This window comes from Chiloscyllium punctatum, chromosome 37 (assembly GCF_047496795.1).
Source record: "Chiloscyllium punctatum isolate Juve2018m chromosome 37, sChiPun1.3, whole genome shotgun sequence".
NCBI lineage: Eukaryota > Metazoa > Chordata > Chondrichthyes > Orectolobiformes > Hemiscylliidae > Chiloscyllium > Chiloscyllium punctatum.
The window spans coordinates 57,175,159-57,194,729 of record NC_092775.1 but is presented as its reverse complement, the minus strand read 5'-3'; the positions used below and the strand labels follow the sequence as shown (position 1 = coordinate 57,194,729).

The 19,571-nt window shown below is 50.6% G+C and overlaps 1 protein-coding gene across 2 annotated transcripts in view; it reads right to left on the bottom strand.

Moving 5' to 3' along the window:
- The window catches only part of LOC140463135 (myosin light chain kinase 2, skeletal/cardiac muscle-like), a 275,704-nt gene that overhangs the window by 15,231 nt on the left and 240,902 nt on the right, over nt 1–19,571 (bottom strand). For both annotated transcript variants that reach the window (XM_072556881.1, XM_072556882.1), the window contains exons 8-9: nt 11,418–11,559; nt 751–821 (exon numbers count right to left, since the gene is read on the bottom strand). In XM_072556881.1, the coding sequence (XP_072412982.1) occupies nt 751–821; nt 11,418–11,559 (213 nt within the window). The remainder of the gene's footprint in view (nt 1–750; nt 822–11,417; nt 11,560–19,571) is intronic.

Here is a 19,571-nt window from a genome sequence, read left to right as displayed (position 1 = left end):
TCAACAGCCAGAGACTTTTCCCCAGGGCAGGATTGACTGGCATGAGGGGTCGTAGTTTTAAGATATTAGGAGAAAGGTATAGAGGAGACATCAGAGGTAGGTTCTTTACGCAGAGAGTTGTGAATACATGGAATGTGTTGCCAGCGGTGGTGGTGGAAACAGAGTCATTGGGGACATTTAAGTGACTGCTTGACGTGCCCATGGACAGCAGTGAATTGTGGGGTGCGTAGGTTAAGTTATTTTAGTTTACATTAGGATTAATGCTCTGCATAACATTGTGGGCCGAAGGCCCTGTTCTGTGCTGTACTTTTCGACGTTCTATGTTCTCTCAGGAGGTGGAGGAGTCAATGCTTCGGGTGTAACCCACTTCAGGAGTGGGGCTGGGTCTAAGGGAGCTGCAGATGAAGGGGGTGGAGGGGATAGGTGAACACAGGGAGAGGGTATGGCAGGCAGAAGGCCTTTATCACGGACGACAGGTCATTGGTCCACAGCCCAGCCAGTGACTTGGCGCCTGCTGACCCCCCCGCCCCCCCCCCCCCCAGTGTACATACACTCCCCAGGACCAGCTCATCGTAGACCTTGACCCAGTGAGAGTGCCAGGTTACTCGCTTTCAGAAAAGGCCAGAGATCCAATAACAATCTGTTGTTTTATGTTAGTTCTTTTTCTGTTTCGGTACACAAGCTCAAATACTGGCAGTAAATAAATGGCCTTTATAACACCGTGTTCCTGCTTCACAAAGGGTGACCTACCTCCTTGCCAATCCAAAATCGATGATCTTCACCTGATTACCATTCTGGTCCACACACAGGATATTCTCTGGCTGTTGGCATAAAACAGAAATTAATGATTTCAGTCAACATTGCAACTTCGCATCCAATTGACCAGACTATGACTGTGAGGGGTGTGGGGTATATCAGAGTGTGTTACAGTGAGGGGTGTGGGGTATATCAGAGTGTGTTACAGTGAGGGGTGTGGGGTATATCAGAGAGTGTTACAGTGAGGGGTGTGGTGTATACCAGAGAGTGTTACAGTGAGGGGTGTGGTGTATATCAGCATGTTACAGTGAGGGGTGTGGGGTATATCAGTGTGTTACAGTGAGGGGTGTGGGGTATATTTTGGTGTTACAGTGAAGGGTGCGGGGCATATCAGTGTGTTACAGTGAGGGGTGTGGGGTATATCAGAGAGTGTTACAGTTAGGGGTGTGGGGTATATCAGTGTGTTACAGTGAGGGGTGCAGGGTATATCAGGGTGTTACAGTGAGGGGTGTGGGGTATATCAGTGTGTTACAGTGAGGGGTGTGAGGTATATTTTGGTGTTACAGTGAAGGGTGTGGGGTATATCAGAGAGTGTTACAGTGAGGGGTGTGGGGTATATCAGAGAGTGTTACAGTTAGGGGTGTGGGTTATATCAGAGTGTGTTACAGTGAGGGGTGTGGTGTATACCAGAGAGTGTTACAGTGAGGGGTGTGGTGTATATCAGCATGTTACAGTGAGGGTGTGGGGTATATCAGAGTGTTACAGTGAGGCGTGTGGGGTATATCAGAGAGTGTTACAGTGAGGGGTGTGGGGTATATCAGAGAGTGTTACAGTGAGGGGTGTGGGGTATATCAGTGTGTTGCAATGAGAGGTGTGGGGTATATCAGAGAGTGTTACAGTGAGGGGTGTGGGGTATATCAGAGAGTGTTACAGTGAGGGGTGTGGGGTATATCAGTGTGTTGCAGTGAGGGAGGGGTATATCTGTGTGTTACAGTGAGGGGTGTGGGGTATACCAGAGAGTGTTACAGTGAGGGGTGTGGGGTATATCAGAGAGTGTTACAGTGAGGGGTGTGGGGTATATCAGTGTGTTGCAGTGAGGGAGGGGTATATCTGTGTTACAGTGAGGGGTGTGGGGTATATCAGAGAGTGTTACAGTGAGGGGTGTGGGGTATATCAGAGAGTGTTACAGTGAGGGGTGTGGGGTATATCAGAGAGTGTTACAGTGAGGGGTGTGGGGTATATCTGTGTGTTACAGTGAGGGGTGTGGGGTATATCAGAGAGTGTTACAGTGAGGGGTGTGGGGTATATCAGAGAGTGTTACAGTGAGGGGTGTGGGGTATATCAGAGAGTGTTACAGTGAGGGGTGTGGGGTATATCAGTGTGTTACAGTGAGGGGTGCAGGGTATATCAGGGTGTTACAGTGAGGGGTATGGGGTATATCAGTGTGTTACAGTGAGGGGTGTGAGGTATATTTTGGTGTTACAGTGAAGGGTGTGGGGTATATCAGAGAGTGTTACAGTGAGGGGTGTGGGGTATATCAGTGTGTTGCAGTGAGGGAGGGGTATATCTGTGTGTTACAGTGAGGGGTGTGGGGTATACCAGAGAGTGTTACAGTGAGGGGTGTGGGGTATATCAGAGAGTGTTACAGTGAGGGGTGTGGGGTATATCAGTGTGTTGCAGTGAGGGAGGGGTATATCTGTGTGTTACAGTGAGGGGTGTGGGGTATATCAGAGAGTGTTACAGTGAGGGGTGTGGGGTATATCAGAGAGTGTTACAGTGAGGGGTGTGGGGTATATCAGAGAGTGTTACAGTGAGGGGTGTGGGGTATATCAGAGAGTGTTACAGTGAGGGGTGTGGGGTATATCAGAGAGTGTTACAGTGAGGGGTGTGGGGTATATCAGTGTGTTGCAGTGAGAGGTGTGGGGTATATCAGAGTGTGTTACAGTGAGGGGTGTGGGGTATATCAGTGTGTTGCAGTGAGAGGTGTGGGGTATATCAGAGAGTGTTACAGTGAGGGGTGTGGGGTATATCAGGGTGTTACAGTGAGGGAGGGGTATATCTGTGTGTTACAGTGAGGGGTGTGGGGCATATCAGAGAGTGTTACAGTGAGGGGTGTGGGGTATATCAGGGTGTTACAGTGAGGGAGGGGTATATCTGTGTGTTACAGTGAGGGGTGTGGGGTATATCAGAGAGTGTTACAGTGAGGGGTGTGGGGTATATCAGTGTGTTGCAGTGAGAGGTGTGGGGTATATCAGAGTGTTACAGTGAGGGGTGTGGGGTATATCAGAGAGTGTTACAGTGAGGGGTGTGGGGTATATCAGTGTGTTACAGTGAGAGGTGTCGGGTATATCAGAGAGTGTTACAGTGAGGGGTGTGGGGTATATCAGTGTGTTGCAGTGAGAGGTGTGGGGTATATCAGAGTGTTACAGTGAGGGGTGTGGGGTATATCAGAGAGTGTTACAGTGAGGGGTGTGGGGTATATCAGTGTGTTACAGTGAGGGAGGGGTATATCTGTGTGTTACAGTGAGGGGTGTGGGGTATATCAGTGTGTTACAGTGAGGGAGGGGTATATCAGAGTGTTACAGTGAGGGGTGTGGGGTATATCAGTGTGTTGCAGTGAGAGGTGTGGGGTATATCAGAGTGTGTTACAGTGAGGGATTCGGGGTATATTTTGGTGTTACAGTGAGGGGTGAGGGCTATATCAGGGTGTTACAGTGAGGGGTGTGGGGTATATCAGGGTGTTACAGTGAGGGGTGAGGGGTATATCAGGGTGTTACAGTGAGGGGTGAGGGCTATATCAGGGTGTTACAGTGAGGGGTGTGGGGTATATCAGGGTGTTACAGTGAGGGGTGAGGGGTATATCGGAGTGTTACAGTGAGGGGTGAGGGGTATATCGGAGTGTTACAGTGAGGGGTGAGGGCTATATCAGGGTGTTACAGTGAGGGGTGTGGGGTATATCAGGGTGTTACAGTGAGGGGTGTGGGGTATATCAGGGTGTTACAGTGAGGGGTGAGGGGTATATCAGGGTGTTACAGTGAGGGGTGAGGGCTATATCAGGGTGTTACAGTGAGGGGTGTGGGGTATATCAGGGTGTTACAGTGAGGGGTATATCGGAGTGTTACAGTGAGGGGTGAGGGGTATATCGGAGTGTTACAGTGAGGGGTGAGGGCTATATCAGGGTGTTACAGTGAGGGGTGTGGGGTATATCAGGGTGTTACAGTGAGGGGTGTGGGGTATATCAGGGTGTTACCATGAGGGGTGAGGGCTATATCAGGGTGTTACAGTGAGGGGTGAGGGCTATATCAGGGTGTTACAGTGAGGGGTGTGGGGTATATCAGGGTGTTACAGTGAGGGGTGAGGGGTATATTAGGGTTCAAAGTTTGTGGAAGATTTGTAGCTCGGGTGCTCGTTGTTGTGGTTGTGTTCGCCGAGCTGGGAATTTGTGTTGCAGACGTTTCGTCCCCTTTCTCAGTGACATCCTCAGTGCTTGGGAGCCTCCTGTGAAGCGCTTCTGTGATGGTTCCTCCGGTATTTATAGTCGCCTGTCTCTGCCGCTTCCGGTTGTCAGTTCCAGCTGTCAGCTGCAGTGGCCGGTATATTGGGTCCAGGCCGATGTGTTAGTGGCTAGTTGGTGTTCATGGATATGGATCGTTAGCTGTCTTCCTGTTTGTCCTATGTAGTGTTTTGTGCAGTCCTTGCATGGGATTTTGTACACTACATTGGTTTTGCTCATGCTGGGTATCGGGTCCTTTGTCCTGGTGAGTTGCCACGATGTGCCACAACTAGCCACGAAACGACACGACCAGCTATCCTTAGTAGCCACACACGCAGATGACAAGCAACATGAGTTTGACTGGGACAACACTATTATTATAGGACAAGCCAAACAGACAACAGCCAGGGAATTCCTAGAGGCATGGCACTCATCCACAGATTCAATCAACAAACACATCGACCTGGAACCAATATACCGACCACTGCAGCTGACAGCTGGAACTGACAACCGGAAGCGGCAGAGACAGGCGACTATAAATACCGGAGGAAACATCACAGAAGCGCTTCACAGGAGGCTCCCAAGCACTGAGGATGTCACCGAGAAAGGGGACGAAACGTTTGCAAGACAAATTCCCAGCTCGGCGAACAGTACATTAGGGTGCCATAGTGAGGGGTTTACAGGAGGTCAGGGTGTTAGTGAAGCGTGCGGAGTATATTAGGGTGTTACAGTGATGGGTGCGGGATATATCAGGATGTTACAGTGATGGGTGTGGAATATATCAGGGTGTTACAGTGAGGGGTATGGGGTATATCAGAGTGTTACAGTGAGGGGTTTAAGGTGTATCAGAGTGTCACAGTGAGGGGTTTAGGGTATATCAGAGTGTCACAGTGAGGGGTTTAGGGTATATCAGGGTGTCACAGTGAGGGGTTTAGGGTATATCAGGGTGTAACAGTGAGGGGTTTAGGGGATATCAGGGTGTAACAGTGAGGGGTTTAGGGTATATCAGAGTGTCACAATGAGGGGTTTAGGGTATATCAGGGTGTTACAGTGAGGGGTTTAGGGTATATCAGGGTGTTACAGTGAGGGGTTTAGGGTATATCAGGGTGTTACAGTGAGGGGTTTAGGGTATATCAGGGTGTTACAGTGAGGGGTTTAGGGTATATCAGGGTGTAACAGTGAGGGGTTTAGGGTATATCAGGGTGTTACAGTGAGGGGTTTAGGGTATAGCAGGGTGTCACAGTGAGGGGTTTAGGGTATATCAGGGTGTCACAGTGAGGGGTTTAGGGTATATCAGGGTGTTACAGTGAGGGGTTTAGGGTATATCAGGGTGTCACAGTGAGGGGTTTAGGGTATATCAGGGTGTTACAGTGAGGGGTTTAGGGTATATCAGGGTGTCACAGTGAGGGGTTTAGGGTATATCAGGGTGTCACAGTGAGGGGTTTAGGGTATATCAGGGTGTCACAGTCAGGGGTTTAGGGTATATCAGGGTGTCACAGTGAGGGGTTTAGTGTATATCAGGGTGTCATAGTGAGGGGTTTAGGGTATATCAGGGTGTCACAGTGAGAGGTTTAGGGTATATCAGGCACAGTGAGGGGTTTAGTGTATATCAGGGTGGTACAGTGAGGGGTTTAGGGTATATCAGGGTGTTACAGTGAGAGGTTTAGGGTATATCATACTGTCACAGTGAGAGGTTTAGGGTATATCAGGCACAGTGAGGGGTTTAGGGTATATCAGGGTGTCACAGTGAGAGATTTAGGGTATATCAGGGTGTCAAAGTGAGAGGTTTAGGGTATATCAGGGTGTCACAGTGAGGGGTTTAGGGTATATCAGGGTGTCACAGTGAGGGGTTTAGGGTATATCAGGGTGTTACAGTGAGGGGTTTAGGGTATATCAGGGTGTCACAGTGAGGGGTTTAGGGTATATCAGGGTGTTACAGTGAGAGGTTTAGGGTATATCAGGGTGTCACAGTGAGGGGTTTAGGGTATATCAGGGTGTCACAGTGAGAGGTTTAGGGTATATCAGGGTGTTACAGTGAGAGGTTTAGGGTATATCAGAGTGTCACAGTGAGGGGTTTAGGGTATATCAGGGTGTCACAGTGAGGGGTTTAGGGTATATCAGAGTGTCACAGTGAGGGGTTTAGGGGATATCAGGGTGTCACAGTGAGGGGTTTAGGGTATATCAGAGTGTCACAGTGAGGGGTTTAGGGGATATCAGGGTGTCACAGTGAGGGGTTTAGGGTATATCAGGGTGTCACAGTGAGGGGTTTAGGGGATATCAGGGTGTCACAGTGAGGGGTTTAGGGTATATCAGGGTGTTACAGTGAGGGGTTTAGGGTATATCAGAGTGTCACAGTGAGGGGTTTAGGGTATATCAGGGTGTCACAGTGAGGGGTTTAGGGTATATCAGGATGGTACAGTGAGGGGTTTAGGGTATATCAGGGTGTTACAGTGAGAGGTTTAGGGTATATCAGGGTGTCACAGTGAGGGGTTTAGGGTATATCAGGGTGTCACAGTGAGAGGTTTAGGGTATATCAGAGTGTCACAGTGAGAGGTTTAGGGTATATCAGGGTGTCACAGTGAGAGGTTTAGGGTATATCAGAGTGTCACAGTGAGGGGTTTAGGATATATCAGGGTGTCACAGTGAGAGGTTTAGGGTATATCAGAGTGTCAGAGTGAGAGGTTTAGGGTATATCAGGGTGTCACAATGAGGGGTTTAGGGTATATCAGGGTGTAACAGTGAGGGGTTTAGGGTATATCAGGGTGTAACAGTGAGGGGTTTAGGGTATATCAGAGTGTCACAGTGAGGGGTTTAGGGTATATCAGGGTGTCACAGTGATGGGTTTAGTGTATATCAGGGTGTAACAGTGAGGGGTTTAGGGTATATCAGGGTGTTACAGTGAGAGGTTTAGGGTATATCAGGGTGTTACAGTGAGAGGTTTAGGGTATATCAGAGTGTCACAGTGAGACGTTTAGGGTATATCAGGGTGTTACAGTGAGAGGTTTAGGGTATATCAGAGTGTCACAGTGAGACGTTTAGGGTATATCAGGCACAGTGAGGGGTTTAGGGTATATCAGGGTGTCAAAGTGAGAGGTTTAGGGTATATCAGGCACAGTGAGAGGTTTAGGGTATATCAGGGTGTCACAGTGAGGGGTTTAGGGTATATCAGGGTGTCACAGTGAGAGGTTTAGGGTATATCAGGGTGTTACAGTGAGAGGTTTAGGGTATATCAGGGTGTCACAGTGAGAGGTTTAGGGTATATCAGGGTGTCACAGTGAGGGGTTTAGGGTATATCAGGGTGTCACAGTGAGGGGTTTAGGGTATATCAGGGTGTCACAGTGAGAGGTTTAGGGTATATCAGGGTGTCACAGTGAGAGGTTTAGGGTATATCAGAGTGTCACAGTGAGGGGTTTAGGGTATATCAGGGTGTCACAGTGAGAGGTTTAGGGTATATCAGAGTGTCAGAGTGAGGGGTTTAGGGTATATCAGAGTGTCACAGTGTGAGGTTTAGGGTATATCAGGGTGTCACAGTGAGAGGTTTAGGGTATATCAGGGTGTCACAGTGAGAGGTTTAGGGTATATCAGGGTGTCACAGTGAGAGGTTTAGGGTATATCAGGGTGTCACAGTGAGGGGTTTAGGGTATATCAGGGTGTTACAGTGAGGGGTTTAGGGTATATCAGAGTGCCACAGTGAGGGGTTTAGGGTATATCAGGGTGTCACAGTGAGGGGTTTAGGGTATATCAGGGTGTCACAGTGAGAGGTTTAGGGTATATCAGGGTGTCACAGTGAGAGGTTTAGGGTATATCAGGGTGTCACAGTGAGAGGTTTAGGGTATATCAGGGTGTCACAGTGAGGGGTTTAGGGTATATCAGGGTGTCACAGTGAGAGGTTTAGGGTATATCAGGGTGTCACAGTGAGGGGTTTAGGGTATATCAGGGTGTCACAGTGAGGGGTTTAGGGTATATCAGGGTGTCACAGTGAGGGGTTTAGGGTATATCAGAGTGTCACAGTGAGGGGTTTAGGGTATATCAGAGTGTCACAGTGAGGGGTTTAGGGTATATCAGGGTGTCACAGTGAGGGGTGTGGGGTATATCAGGGTGTTACAGTGAGGGGTTTAGGGTATATCAGGGTGTCACAGTGAGGGGTTTAGGGTATATCAGGGTGTCACAGTGAGGGGTTTAGGGTATATCAGGGTGTTACAGTGAGAGGTTTAGGGTATATCAGGGTGTCACAGTGAGGGGTTTAGGGTATATCAGGGTGTCACAGTGAGAGGTTTAGGGTATATCAGAGTGTCACAGTGAGAGGTTTAGGGTATATCAGGGTGTCACAGTGAGGGGTTTAGGGGATATCAGGGTGTCACAGTGAGGGTTTTAGGGTATATCAGGGTGTCACAGTGAGGGGTTTAGGGTATATCAGGTTGTCACAGTGAGAGGTTTAGGGTATATCAGAGTGTCACAGTGAGAGGTTTAGGGTATATCAGAGTGTCACAGTGAGAGGTTTAGGGTATATCAGAGTGTCAGAGTGAGAGGTTTAGGGTATATCAGAGTGTCACAGTGAGAGGTTTAGGGTATATCAGGGTGTCACAGTGAGGGGTTTAGGGGATATCAGGGTGTCACAGTGAGGGGTTTAGGGTATATCAGGGTGTCACAGTGAGGGGTTTAGGGTATATCAGGGTGTCACAGTGAGGGGTTTAGGGTATATCAGGGTGTCACAGTGAGGGGTTTAGTGTATATCAGGGTGTAACAGTCAGGGGTTTAGGGTATATCAGGGTGGTACAGTGAGGGGTTTAGGGTATATCAGGGTGTTACAGTGAGAGGTTTAGGGTATATCAGAGTGTCACAATGAGAGGTTTAGGGTATATCAGGGTGTCACAGTGAGGGGTTTAGGGTATATCAGGGTGTCACAGTGAGGGGTTTAGGGTATATCAGGGTGTCACAGTGAGGGGTTTAGGGTATATCAGGGTGTCACAGTGAGGGGTTTAGGGTATATCAGGGTGTAACAGTGAGGGGTTTAGGGTATATCAGGGTGTTACAGTGAGGGGTTTAGGGTATATCAGGGTGTCACAGTGAGGGGTTTAGGGTATATCAGGGTGTCAGAGTGAGGGGTTTAGGGTATATTAGCGTGTCAGAGTGAGGGGTCTAGGGTATATCAGGGTGTTACAGTGAGGGGTTTAGGGTATATCAGGGTGTCACAGTGAGGGGTTTAGGGTATATCAGGGTGTCACAGTGAGGGGTTTAGGGTATATCAGGGTGTCACAGTGAGAGGTTTAGGGTATATCAGGGTGTCACAGTGAGAGGTTTAGGGTATATCAGGGTGTCACAGTGAGGGGTTTAGGGTATATCAGGGTGTTACAGTGAGGGGTTTAGGGTATATCAGGGTGTCAGAGTGAGGGGTTTAGGGTATATCAGAGTGTCACAGTGAGGGGTTTAGGGTATATCAGGGTGTCACAGTGAGAGGTTTAGGGTATATCAGGGTGTTACAGTGAGGGGTTTAGGGTATATCAGGGTGTCAGAGTGAGGGGTTTAGGGTATATCAGGGTGTCACAGTGAGGGGTTTAGGGTATATCAGGGTGTCACAGTGAGAGGTTTAGGGTATATCAGGGTGTCACAGTGAGAGGTTTAGGGTATATCAGGGTGTTACAGTGAGGGGTTTAGGGTATATCAGGGTGTCAGAGTGAGGGGTTTAGGGTATATCAGGGTGTCACAGTGAGGGGTTTAGGGTATATCAGAGTGTCACAGTGAGAGGTTTAGGGTATATCAGAGTGTCACAGTGAGAGGTTTAGGGTATATCAGGGTGTCACAGTGAGAGGTTTAGGGTATATCAGGGTGTCACAGTGAGGGGTTTAGGGTATATCAGGGTGTCACAGTGAGAGGTTTAGGGTATATCAGGGTGTTACAGTGAGGGGTTTAGGGTATATCAGGGTGTCAGAGTGAGGGGTTTAGGGTATATCAGAGTGTCACAGTGAGGGGTTTAGGGTATATCAGGGTGTCACAGTGAGAGGTTTAGGGTATATCAGGGTGTTACAGTGAGGGGTTTAGGGTATATCAGGGTGTCAGAGTGAGGGGTTTAGGGTATATCAGAGTGTCACAGTGAGGGGTTTAGGGTATATCAGGGTGTCACAGTGAGGGGTTTAGGGTATATCAGGGTGTTACAGTGAGGGGTTTAGGGTATATCAGGGTGTCACAGTGAGGGGTTTAGGGTATATCAGGGTGTCACAGTGAGGGGTTTAGGGTATATCAGGGTGTTACAGTGAGGGGTTTAGGGTATATCAGGGTGTCACAGTGAGGGGTTTAGGGTATATCAGGGTGTCAGAGTGAGGGGTTTAGGGTATATCAGGGTGTCACAGTGAGGGGTTTAGGGTATATCAGGGTGTTACAGTGAGGGGTTTATGGTATATCAGAGTGATACAGTGAGGGGTTTATGGTATATCAGGGTGTTACAGTGAGAGGTTTAGGGTATATCAGTGTGTCACAGTGAGGGGTTTAGGGTATATCAGGGTGTCACAGTGAGGGGTTTAGGGTATATCGGGGTGTAACAGTGAGGGGTTTAGGGTATATCAGGGTGTCACAGTGAGGGGTTTAGGGTATATCAGGGTGTCACAGTGAGGGGTTTAGGGTATATCAGGGTGTCACAGTGAGGGGTTTAGGGTATATCAGGGTGTCACAGTGAGGGGTTTAGGGTATATCAGGGTGTCACAGTGAGGGGTTTAGGGTATATCGGGGTGTAACAGTGAGGGGTTTAGGGTATATCAGGGTGTCACAGTGAGGGGTTTAGGGTATATCAGGGTGTCACAGTGAGGGGTTTAGGGTATATCAGGGTGTCACAGTGAGGGGTTTAGGGTATATCAGGGTGTCACAGTGAGGGGTTTAGGGTATATCAGGGTGTCACAGTGAGGGGTTTAGGGTATATCAGGGTGTCACAGTGAGGGGTTTAGGGTATATCAGGGTGTCACAGTGAGAGGTTTAGGGTATATCAGGGTGTCACAGTGAGGGGTTTAGGGTATATCAGGGTGGTACATGGTAATGACACCATTTTGATGTTGTAAATGCTGCTGGCAATCAGTGTGACCTGTGGAAACCCTGTAAGCAGTGGGTGTAAGGGAGTGCACTCTGGATTCTGTCTGTTGGTCAGGTGCTCCAATGCAGCGCCGATCCCTGCACAGTTTACCTTCAGGTCCAGGTGGAGCACGTACATGTTGTGCATGTAGTGTACACCCTGACAGATCTGCTTCACATACACCATCGCATCCAGCTCTGTCAGACTGTAGCTTTCATCAACAATCCTCTCAAAGAGCTCTCCGCCTTCCACACTGCGGGGTAAGGAAAAAAAACACAGCATCAGAATGCTGTCTTTGTGGTGTATTGTGAGGAATGGTTCAGTCTGGGCTGACTGCCTGGCACCTCCTTCAGATACACTGCGGGGTCTCAGACAGCGAGGGGCTGAGATAACCCCATTTACAGGCAGACTGTCTGATGGGCTACTGCATGTGATTGAATACACCAGGAAAGCATTGATGTGTGCCCACCTAAGTGACAATAATGTCGGAGTGCACAAAGCAGGTTCACCCTGAATGTTCAAAAGGTGCTGGACAGCACTTTGTGGGGGCTCCGTGTCGGCAAGTGATTAGACAGAGAACTGTACCAAAGCACTGGGGCCTACACAACAGGTCAACCAAGGGAATCATTATTCTGAAAGATTCCTGCCTTCTCAGAACCTGTGCAGTCACAGGCATGTGGGGAACACTGTCACACTGACACTGACACTGAGGGAGTCACACCCACACACACACAGTCACACTCACACTGATACTGAGGGAGTCACACACACACACACACAGTCACACTCACACTGACACTGAGGGAGTCACACACACACACACACTATCACACTCACACTGACACTGAGGGAGTCACATCCACACACACACACACACACACACAGTCACACTCACACTGACACTGAGGGAGTCACACACACACACACACACACACACACTATCACACTCACACTGACACTGAGGTAGTCACACCCACGCACACACACACAGTCACACTCACACTGACACTGAGGGAGTCACACACTCACACACACACACACACACACAGTCACACTCACACTGACACTGAGGGAGTCACACACTCACACACACACACACACACACACACACACACAGAGTCACACTCACACTGACACTGAGGGAGTCACACACTCACACACACACACACAGTCACACTCACACTGACACTGAGGTAGTCACACCCACACACACGGTAAAAACAATGACTGCAGATGCTGGAAACCAGATTCTGGATTAGTGGTGCTGGAAGAGCACAGCAGTTCAGGCAGCATCCGAGGAGCAGCGAAATCAACGTTTTGGGCAAAAGCCCTTCATCAGGAATAAAGGCAGTGAGCCTGAAGCATGGAGAGATAAGCTAGAGGAGGGTGGGGGTGGGGAGAGAGTAGCATAGAGTACAATGGGTGAGTGGGGGAGGGGGTGAAGGTGATAGGTCAAGGAGGAGAGGGTGGAGTGGATAGGTAGAAAAGAAGATAGGCAGGTCGGACAAGTCAAGGAGACAGTAACTGAGCTGGAAGTTTGAAACTAGGATGAGGTGGGGGAAGGGGAAATGAGGAAGCTGTTGAAGTCCACATTGATGCCCTGGGGTTGAAGTGTTCCGAGGCGGAAGATGAGGCGTTCTTCTTCCAGGCGTCTGGTGGTGAGGGAGCGGCGGTGAAGGAGGCCCAGGACCTCCATGTCCTCGGCAGAGTGGGAGGGGGAGTTGAAATGTTGGGCCACGGGGCGGTTTGGTTGATTGGTGCGGGTGTCTCGGAGATGTTCCCTAATGCGCTCTGCTCGGAGGCGCCCAGTCTCCCCAATGTAGAGGAGACCACATCGGGAGCAACGGATACAATAAATGATATTGGTGGATGTGCAAGTAAAACTTTGATGGATGTGGAAGGCTCCTTTAGGGCCTTGGATAGAGGTGAGGGAGGAGGTGTGGGCACAGGTTTTGCAGTTCCTGCGGTGGCAGGGGAAAGTGCCAGAATGGGAGGGTGGGTTGTAGGGGGACGTGGACCTGACCAGGTAGTCACGGAGGGAACGGTCTTTGCGGAAGGCGGAAAGGGGTGGGGAGGGAAATATATCCCTGGTGATGGGGTCTTTTTGGAGGTGGCGGAAATGTCGGTGGATGATTTGGTTGATGCGAAGGTTTGTAGGGTGGAAGGTGAGCACCAGGGGCGTTCTGTCCTTGTTACGGTTGGAGGGGTGGGGTCTGAGGGCGGAGGTGCGGGATGTGGACGAGATGCGTTGGAGGGCATCTTTAACCATGTGGGAAGGGAAATTGCGGTCTCTAAAGAAGGAGGCCATCTGGTGTGTCCTATGGTGGAACTGGTCCTCCTGGGAGCAGATACAGCGGAGGCGGAGAAATTGGGAATACGGGATGGCATTTTTGCAAGAGATAGGGTGGGAAGAGGTGTAATCCAGGTAGCTATGGGAGTCGGTAGGTTTGTAAAAAATGTCGGTGTCAAGTCGGTCATCATTAATGGAGATGGAGAGGTCCAGGAAGGGGAGCGAGGTGTCAGAGATGGTCCAGGTAAATTTAAGGTCAGGGTGGAATGTGTTGGTGAAGTTGATGAATTGCTCAACCTCCTCGCGGGAGCACGAGGTGGCGCCAATGCAGTCATCAATGTAGCGGAGGAAGAGGTGGGGAGTGGTGCCGGTGTAATTACGGAAGATCAACTGCTCTACGTAGCCAACAAAGAGACAGGCCTAGCTGGGGCACATACGTGGGCTCATGGCTACGCCTTTGGTCTGGAGGAAGTGGGAGAATTCAAAGGAGAAATTGTTAAGGGTGAGGACCAGTTCGGCCAAACGAATGAGAGTGTCAGTGGAAGGGTACTGTTGGGGACGTCTGGAGAGGAAAAAACGGAGGGCTTGGAGGCCCTGGTCATGGCGGATGGAGGTGTAGAGGGATTGGATATCCATGGTGAAGATGAGGCGTTGGAGGCCAGGGAAACGGAAGTCTTGGAGGAGGTGGAGGGCGTGGGTGGTGTCTCGAACGTATGTGGGGAGTTCCTGGACTAGGGGGGATAGGACAGTGTTGAGGTAGGTAGAGATGAGTTCAGTGGGGCAGGAGCATGCTGAGACAATGGGTCGGCCAGGGTGGTCAGGCTTGTGGATCTTGGGAAGAAGGTAGAACCGGGCAGTGCGGGGTTCCCGGACTATGAGGTTGGAAGCTGTGGGTGGGAGATCGCCTGAGGTGATGAGGTTCTATATGGTCTGGGAGATGATGGTTTGGTGATGGGGGGTGGGGTCATGGTCGAGGGAGCAGTAGGAAGAGGTGTCCTCGAGTTGGTGTTTGGCTTCAGTGGTGTAGAGGTCAGTGCGCCAGACTACCACTGCGCCCCCTTTATCCGCTGGGTTAAAGGTGAGGTTTGGATTGGAGCAGAGGGATTGGAGGGCTGCGCGTTGTGAGGGTGAGAGGTTGGAGTGGGGGAGGGGGGACGACAGGTTGAGGCGGTTAATGTCCCGGCTGCAGTTGGAAATGAAGAGGTCAAGGGCAGGTAATAGGCCAGCGCGGGGTGTCCAGGTGGATGCAGTGTGTTGGAGGTGGGCGAAGGGGTCCTCAGGAGGTGGACGGGAGTCCTGATTGTGAAAGTAAGCTCGGAGGCGGAGGCGACGGAAGAATTGTTCGATGTCACGTCGTGTATTAAATTCATTGATGCGTCTACGGAGGGGGATGAAGGTGAGTCCTTTACTGAGGACTGGTCGTTCGTCCTCAGTGAGGGGGAGGTCTGGGGGGGATGGTGAAAACTCGGCAGGGCCGGGAGCTGGGATCTGGTGTGGGTGTGGAGCTGGGAGTGGGGTCGGAGCCAGTACCTGGAGTGGGTGTGATGGTGGGGGGAATGGGGGTGGAGGCATGAGCAGGGATAGTGTTCCCCTCGGGGTTCTGGGGGGTGGGGATAATGACCGTGGGGTATGTGGGGGGCGTGTCAGCAGAATGCAGGTGAGTGGCGCTGGTGGGGGCGGATGTGGTGGTGACCATAGCAGTAGGGGTGGCGGAAGTCACTGAGCATGTGGCATCAGCGATGATGTGAAGGGTAGAAGTGATGTCACGTGTGATGCATGAGGAATTGTGAGGGGCGGAAGTGGTTGTGGGAGCGGCCATGATGGGGGTGGAAGTGACATCATCAATCAGCGTGGGGGTGGTAGCTGCGTCAGCCGCATGGTTAATGGTGGAATAGGTTCCAAGGCCAGGGGAATCTTCTGGAATGTTTGAGGAGCGCTGGTTATGGAGGTGGGTGGATAAAAGTTTGTTGTACTTACAGGTTTTGATGTTTGAGATGGAATTGAAATACTGTTTGTTGAGAGTATGAATTCTCCTGAGGATGTCGTACAGAGTGGGTCCTTTGCAATTCTGAGAGAGTGTGGCCCTCAGCTGAGGCAGGGCTGACTGTGACACCCATACACACATACATTGTCACACACACACTCACACTGAGATAGTCACACCCACACACTGTCACACTCGCACTGAGGTTGTCTCTCTCTCTCTCTCACACACACACACACACAAAGTCACACTCTCACTCACTCACACTGAGATAGTCATACCCACACACACATACAGTCACACTCACACTGACACCACGGTAGTCACACCCATACACCCACTGTTGCACTCACACTGACACTGAGGTAGTCACATACACACACAGACACTGAAGTAGTCACACACACAGTCACACTCACACTGAGGTAGTCACACTCACACACACCCACACACAGAGTCACAGTCACACCCACACACACAGTCACACTCACACTGACACTGAGCTAGTCACACCCACATACACAGTCACACCCACACTGAGGTAGTCACACACACACCCACACACACAGTCACACCGACTCAGAGGTAGTCACACCCACACACACATTCACAGTCATACCCACACACACAGTCACAGTCACACTGACACTGAGATAGTCACACACACACACACACACTATCACACTCACACTGAGGTAGTCACACACACAGTCACACTCACACTGACACTGAGGTAGTCTCACACCCACACCGTCACACCGTCACACCGTCACACCCACACCGAGGTAATCACACCCACACCGTCACACCGTCACACCCACACCCACACCGTCACACCCACACCGAGGTAATCACACCCACACCGTCACACCGTCACAATCACACCGTCACACCGTCACACCCACACCGAGGTAATCACACCCACACCGTCACACCGTCACACCGTCACACCCACACCCACACCGTCACACCCACACCGAGGTAATCACACCCACACCGTCACACCGTCACACCCACACCCACACCGTCACACCCACACCGAGGTAATCACACCCACACCGTCACACCGTCACACCCACACCCACACCGTCACACCCACACCGAGGTAATCACACCCACACCGTCACACCTACCCCCACACCGTCACACCCACACCCAGGTCGTCACACCCACACCGTCACACACACACCCAGGTGGTCATACCCACACAGTCACCGTCACACCCACACACACCCACACTGACACCCACCCCCAGGCAGTCACACCCACACTGTCACAACCACACCTTCACAACCACACCTTCACACACACCCCCAGGTCACACCCACCCCCACACCCCCACACCGAGGTAGTCACACCAACACCATCACACCCACACTGTCACACCCACATCCAAACCCACACTGAGGTAGTCACACCCACACACACTGTCACACTCACACTGACACAGAGGTAGTCACACCCATCTACATACAAACAGTCACACACACTGACACTGAGGGAGTCACACACAGACTGTCACACTCACACTGACACTAAGGTTGTCATACTCACACCCACACCGACACTGAGGTAGTCACACACTCACACTGTCACATTCACACTGACACTGAGGTAGTCACACACAGACTGTCACACTCACACTGACACTAAGGTTGTCATACTCACACCCACACCAACACTGAGGTAGTCACACACTCACACTGTCACATTCACACTGGCACTGAGGTAGTCACACACACTGTCACACTCAAACTGACATGGAGGTAGTCGCACACACACCCACACTGTCACACCCACACTGAGGTAGTCACACACACACACACACACACTCTGGGTAGTCACATACACACAAACACACACACACTGACACTGAGGTAGTCACACACACACACAGTCACACTAACACTGAGGTAGTCACACACACAGTCACACTCACACTGACACTGAGGTAATCACACACACAGTCACACTCACACCGACACTGAGGTAGTCTCACACACACAGTCACACTGACACTGAGGTAGTCACACCCACACACACACAGTCACACTCACGCTGACACAGAGGTTGTCACACCCACACCAACACAGAGGTAGTCACACACACACACACAGTCACACTAACACTGAGGTAGTCACACACACAGTCACACTCACACTGACACAGTGGTAGTCACACATGCACACGCAGTCACAATCACACCAACACAGATTTAGTAACACACACACACACACACACACACACACACACACACACACACACACACACAGTCACACTCACACTGAGGTAGTCACACACACACACACAAACACACACACACACACACACTAACACAGAGGTAGTCACACACACACACACTGATACACACACAGGAGTAGTCTCACACACACACACACACACTGAGTTGGTCACACACACACACTGATGTAGTCACACACACACTCACACTGAGGTAGTCATGCACACACTGAGGTAGTTTCTCTCACAAACACACACACACACACTGAGGTTTTCACACACATACACACACACACACACACACACACACACACACACACACACACAGAGACAGTCACACACACACACACACACACTAAGGTAGTCACACACACACCCTGAGGTAGTCACACACACACACACACACACACACCGAGGTAGTCTCACACACACACACATACACACACACCGAGGTAGTCTCTCTCACAAACACACACACACACTGAGGTATTCACACACATATACACACACACACACACACACACACTCACACAGAGGTAGTCACACACACACACAAACACACACACACACACACTCATTGAGGCAGTCACACACACTCTCACACAGGTAGTCACACACACACAGACACACACTGAGGTAGTGACACACACACACGCACACACTGAGGTAGTCACACACACACACAGAGGCAGTCTCACACACACACACACGCGCGCGTGCACGCACACTCACACTGAGGTAGTCTCACACACACACACACTGAGGGAGTCACACACACACACACACACACACACACAGAGGTAGTCAGACACACACACACACACACACACACTGAGGTAGTCACACACAGACTCACACACACGCACAGAGGTAGTCACACACACACACACACACACGTAGTCACACACACACGCACGCACACACGTAGTTGCACACACACACACAGGTAGTCACACACACTCACACACACACACACACACACACACACACTGACGTAGTCTCTCTCTCACACACACACACACACACACACACACACACACACACTGAGGTATTCACTCACACACACACACACTGAGGTAGTCTCACACACACACACTCACACACACACACTGAGGTATTCACTCACACACATACACACACTGAGATAGTCGCTCTCACACACACCCACACACACTCACACAGAGGTAGTCACACACACGCACACTGACACACACACTCAGGGGTAGTCACACACAGAGACAGTCTCACACACACACTCACACACAGAGGTAGTCACACACACACACACATACACACGTAGTCACACACACACTCACACACACACACACACTGAGGTAGTCACACACACACATACACACGTAGTCACACACACATGCACACACACACGTGGTCGCACACACACACACACACACACTGAAGTAGTCTCACACACACACACGCACACACACACTGAGGTAGTCTCTCTCTCACACACACACACGCACTGAAGTAGTCTCACACACACACACACACACACACTGAGGTAGTCACACCCACGCACACTCACACTGAGGTAGTCACACCCACGCACACTCACACTGAGGTAGTCACACCCACACACACACACACTGAGGTAGTCACACACACTCACACAGAGGTAGTCACACACACACACACACACACACACACACACTCACACTGAGGTAGTCACACACAGACTCTCACACACACACTGAGGTAGTCACACCCACGCACACTCACACTGAGGTAG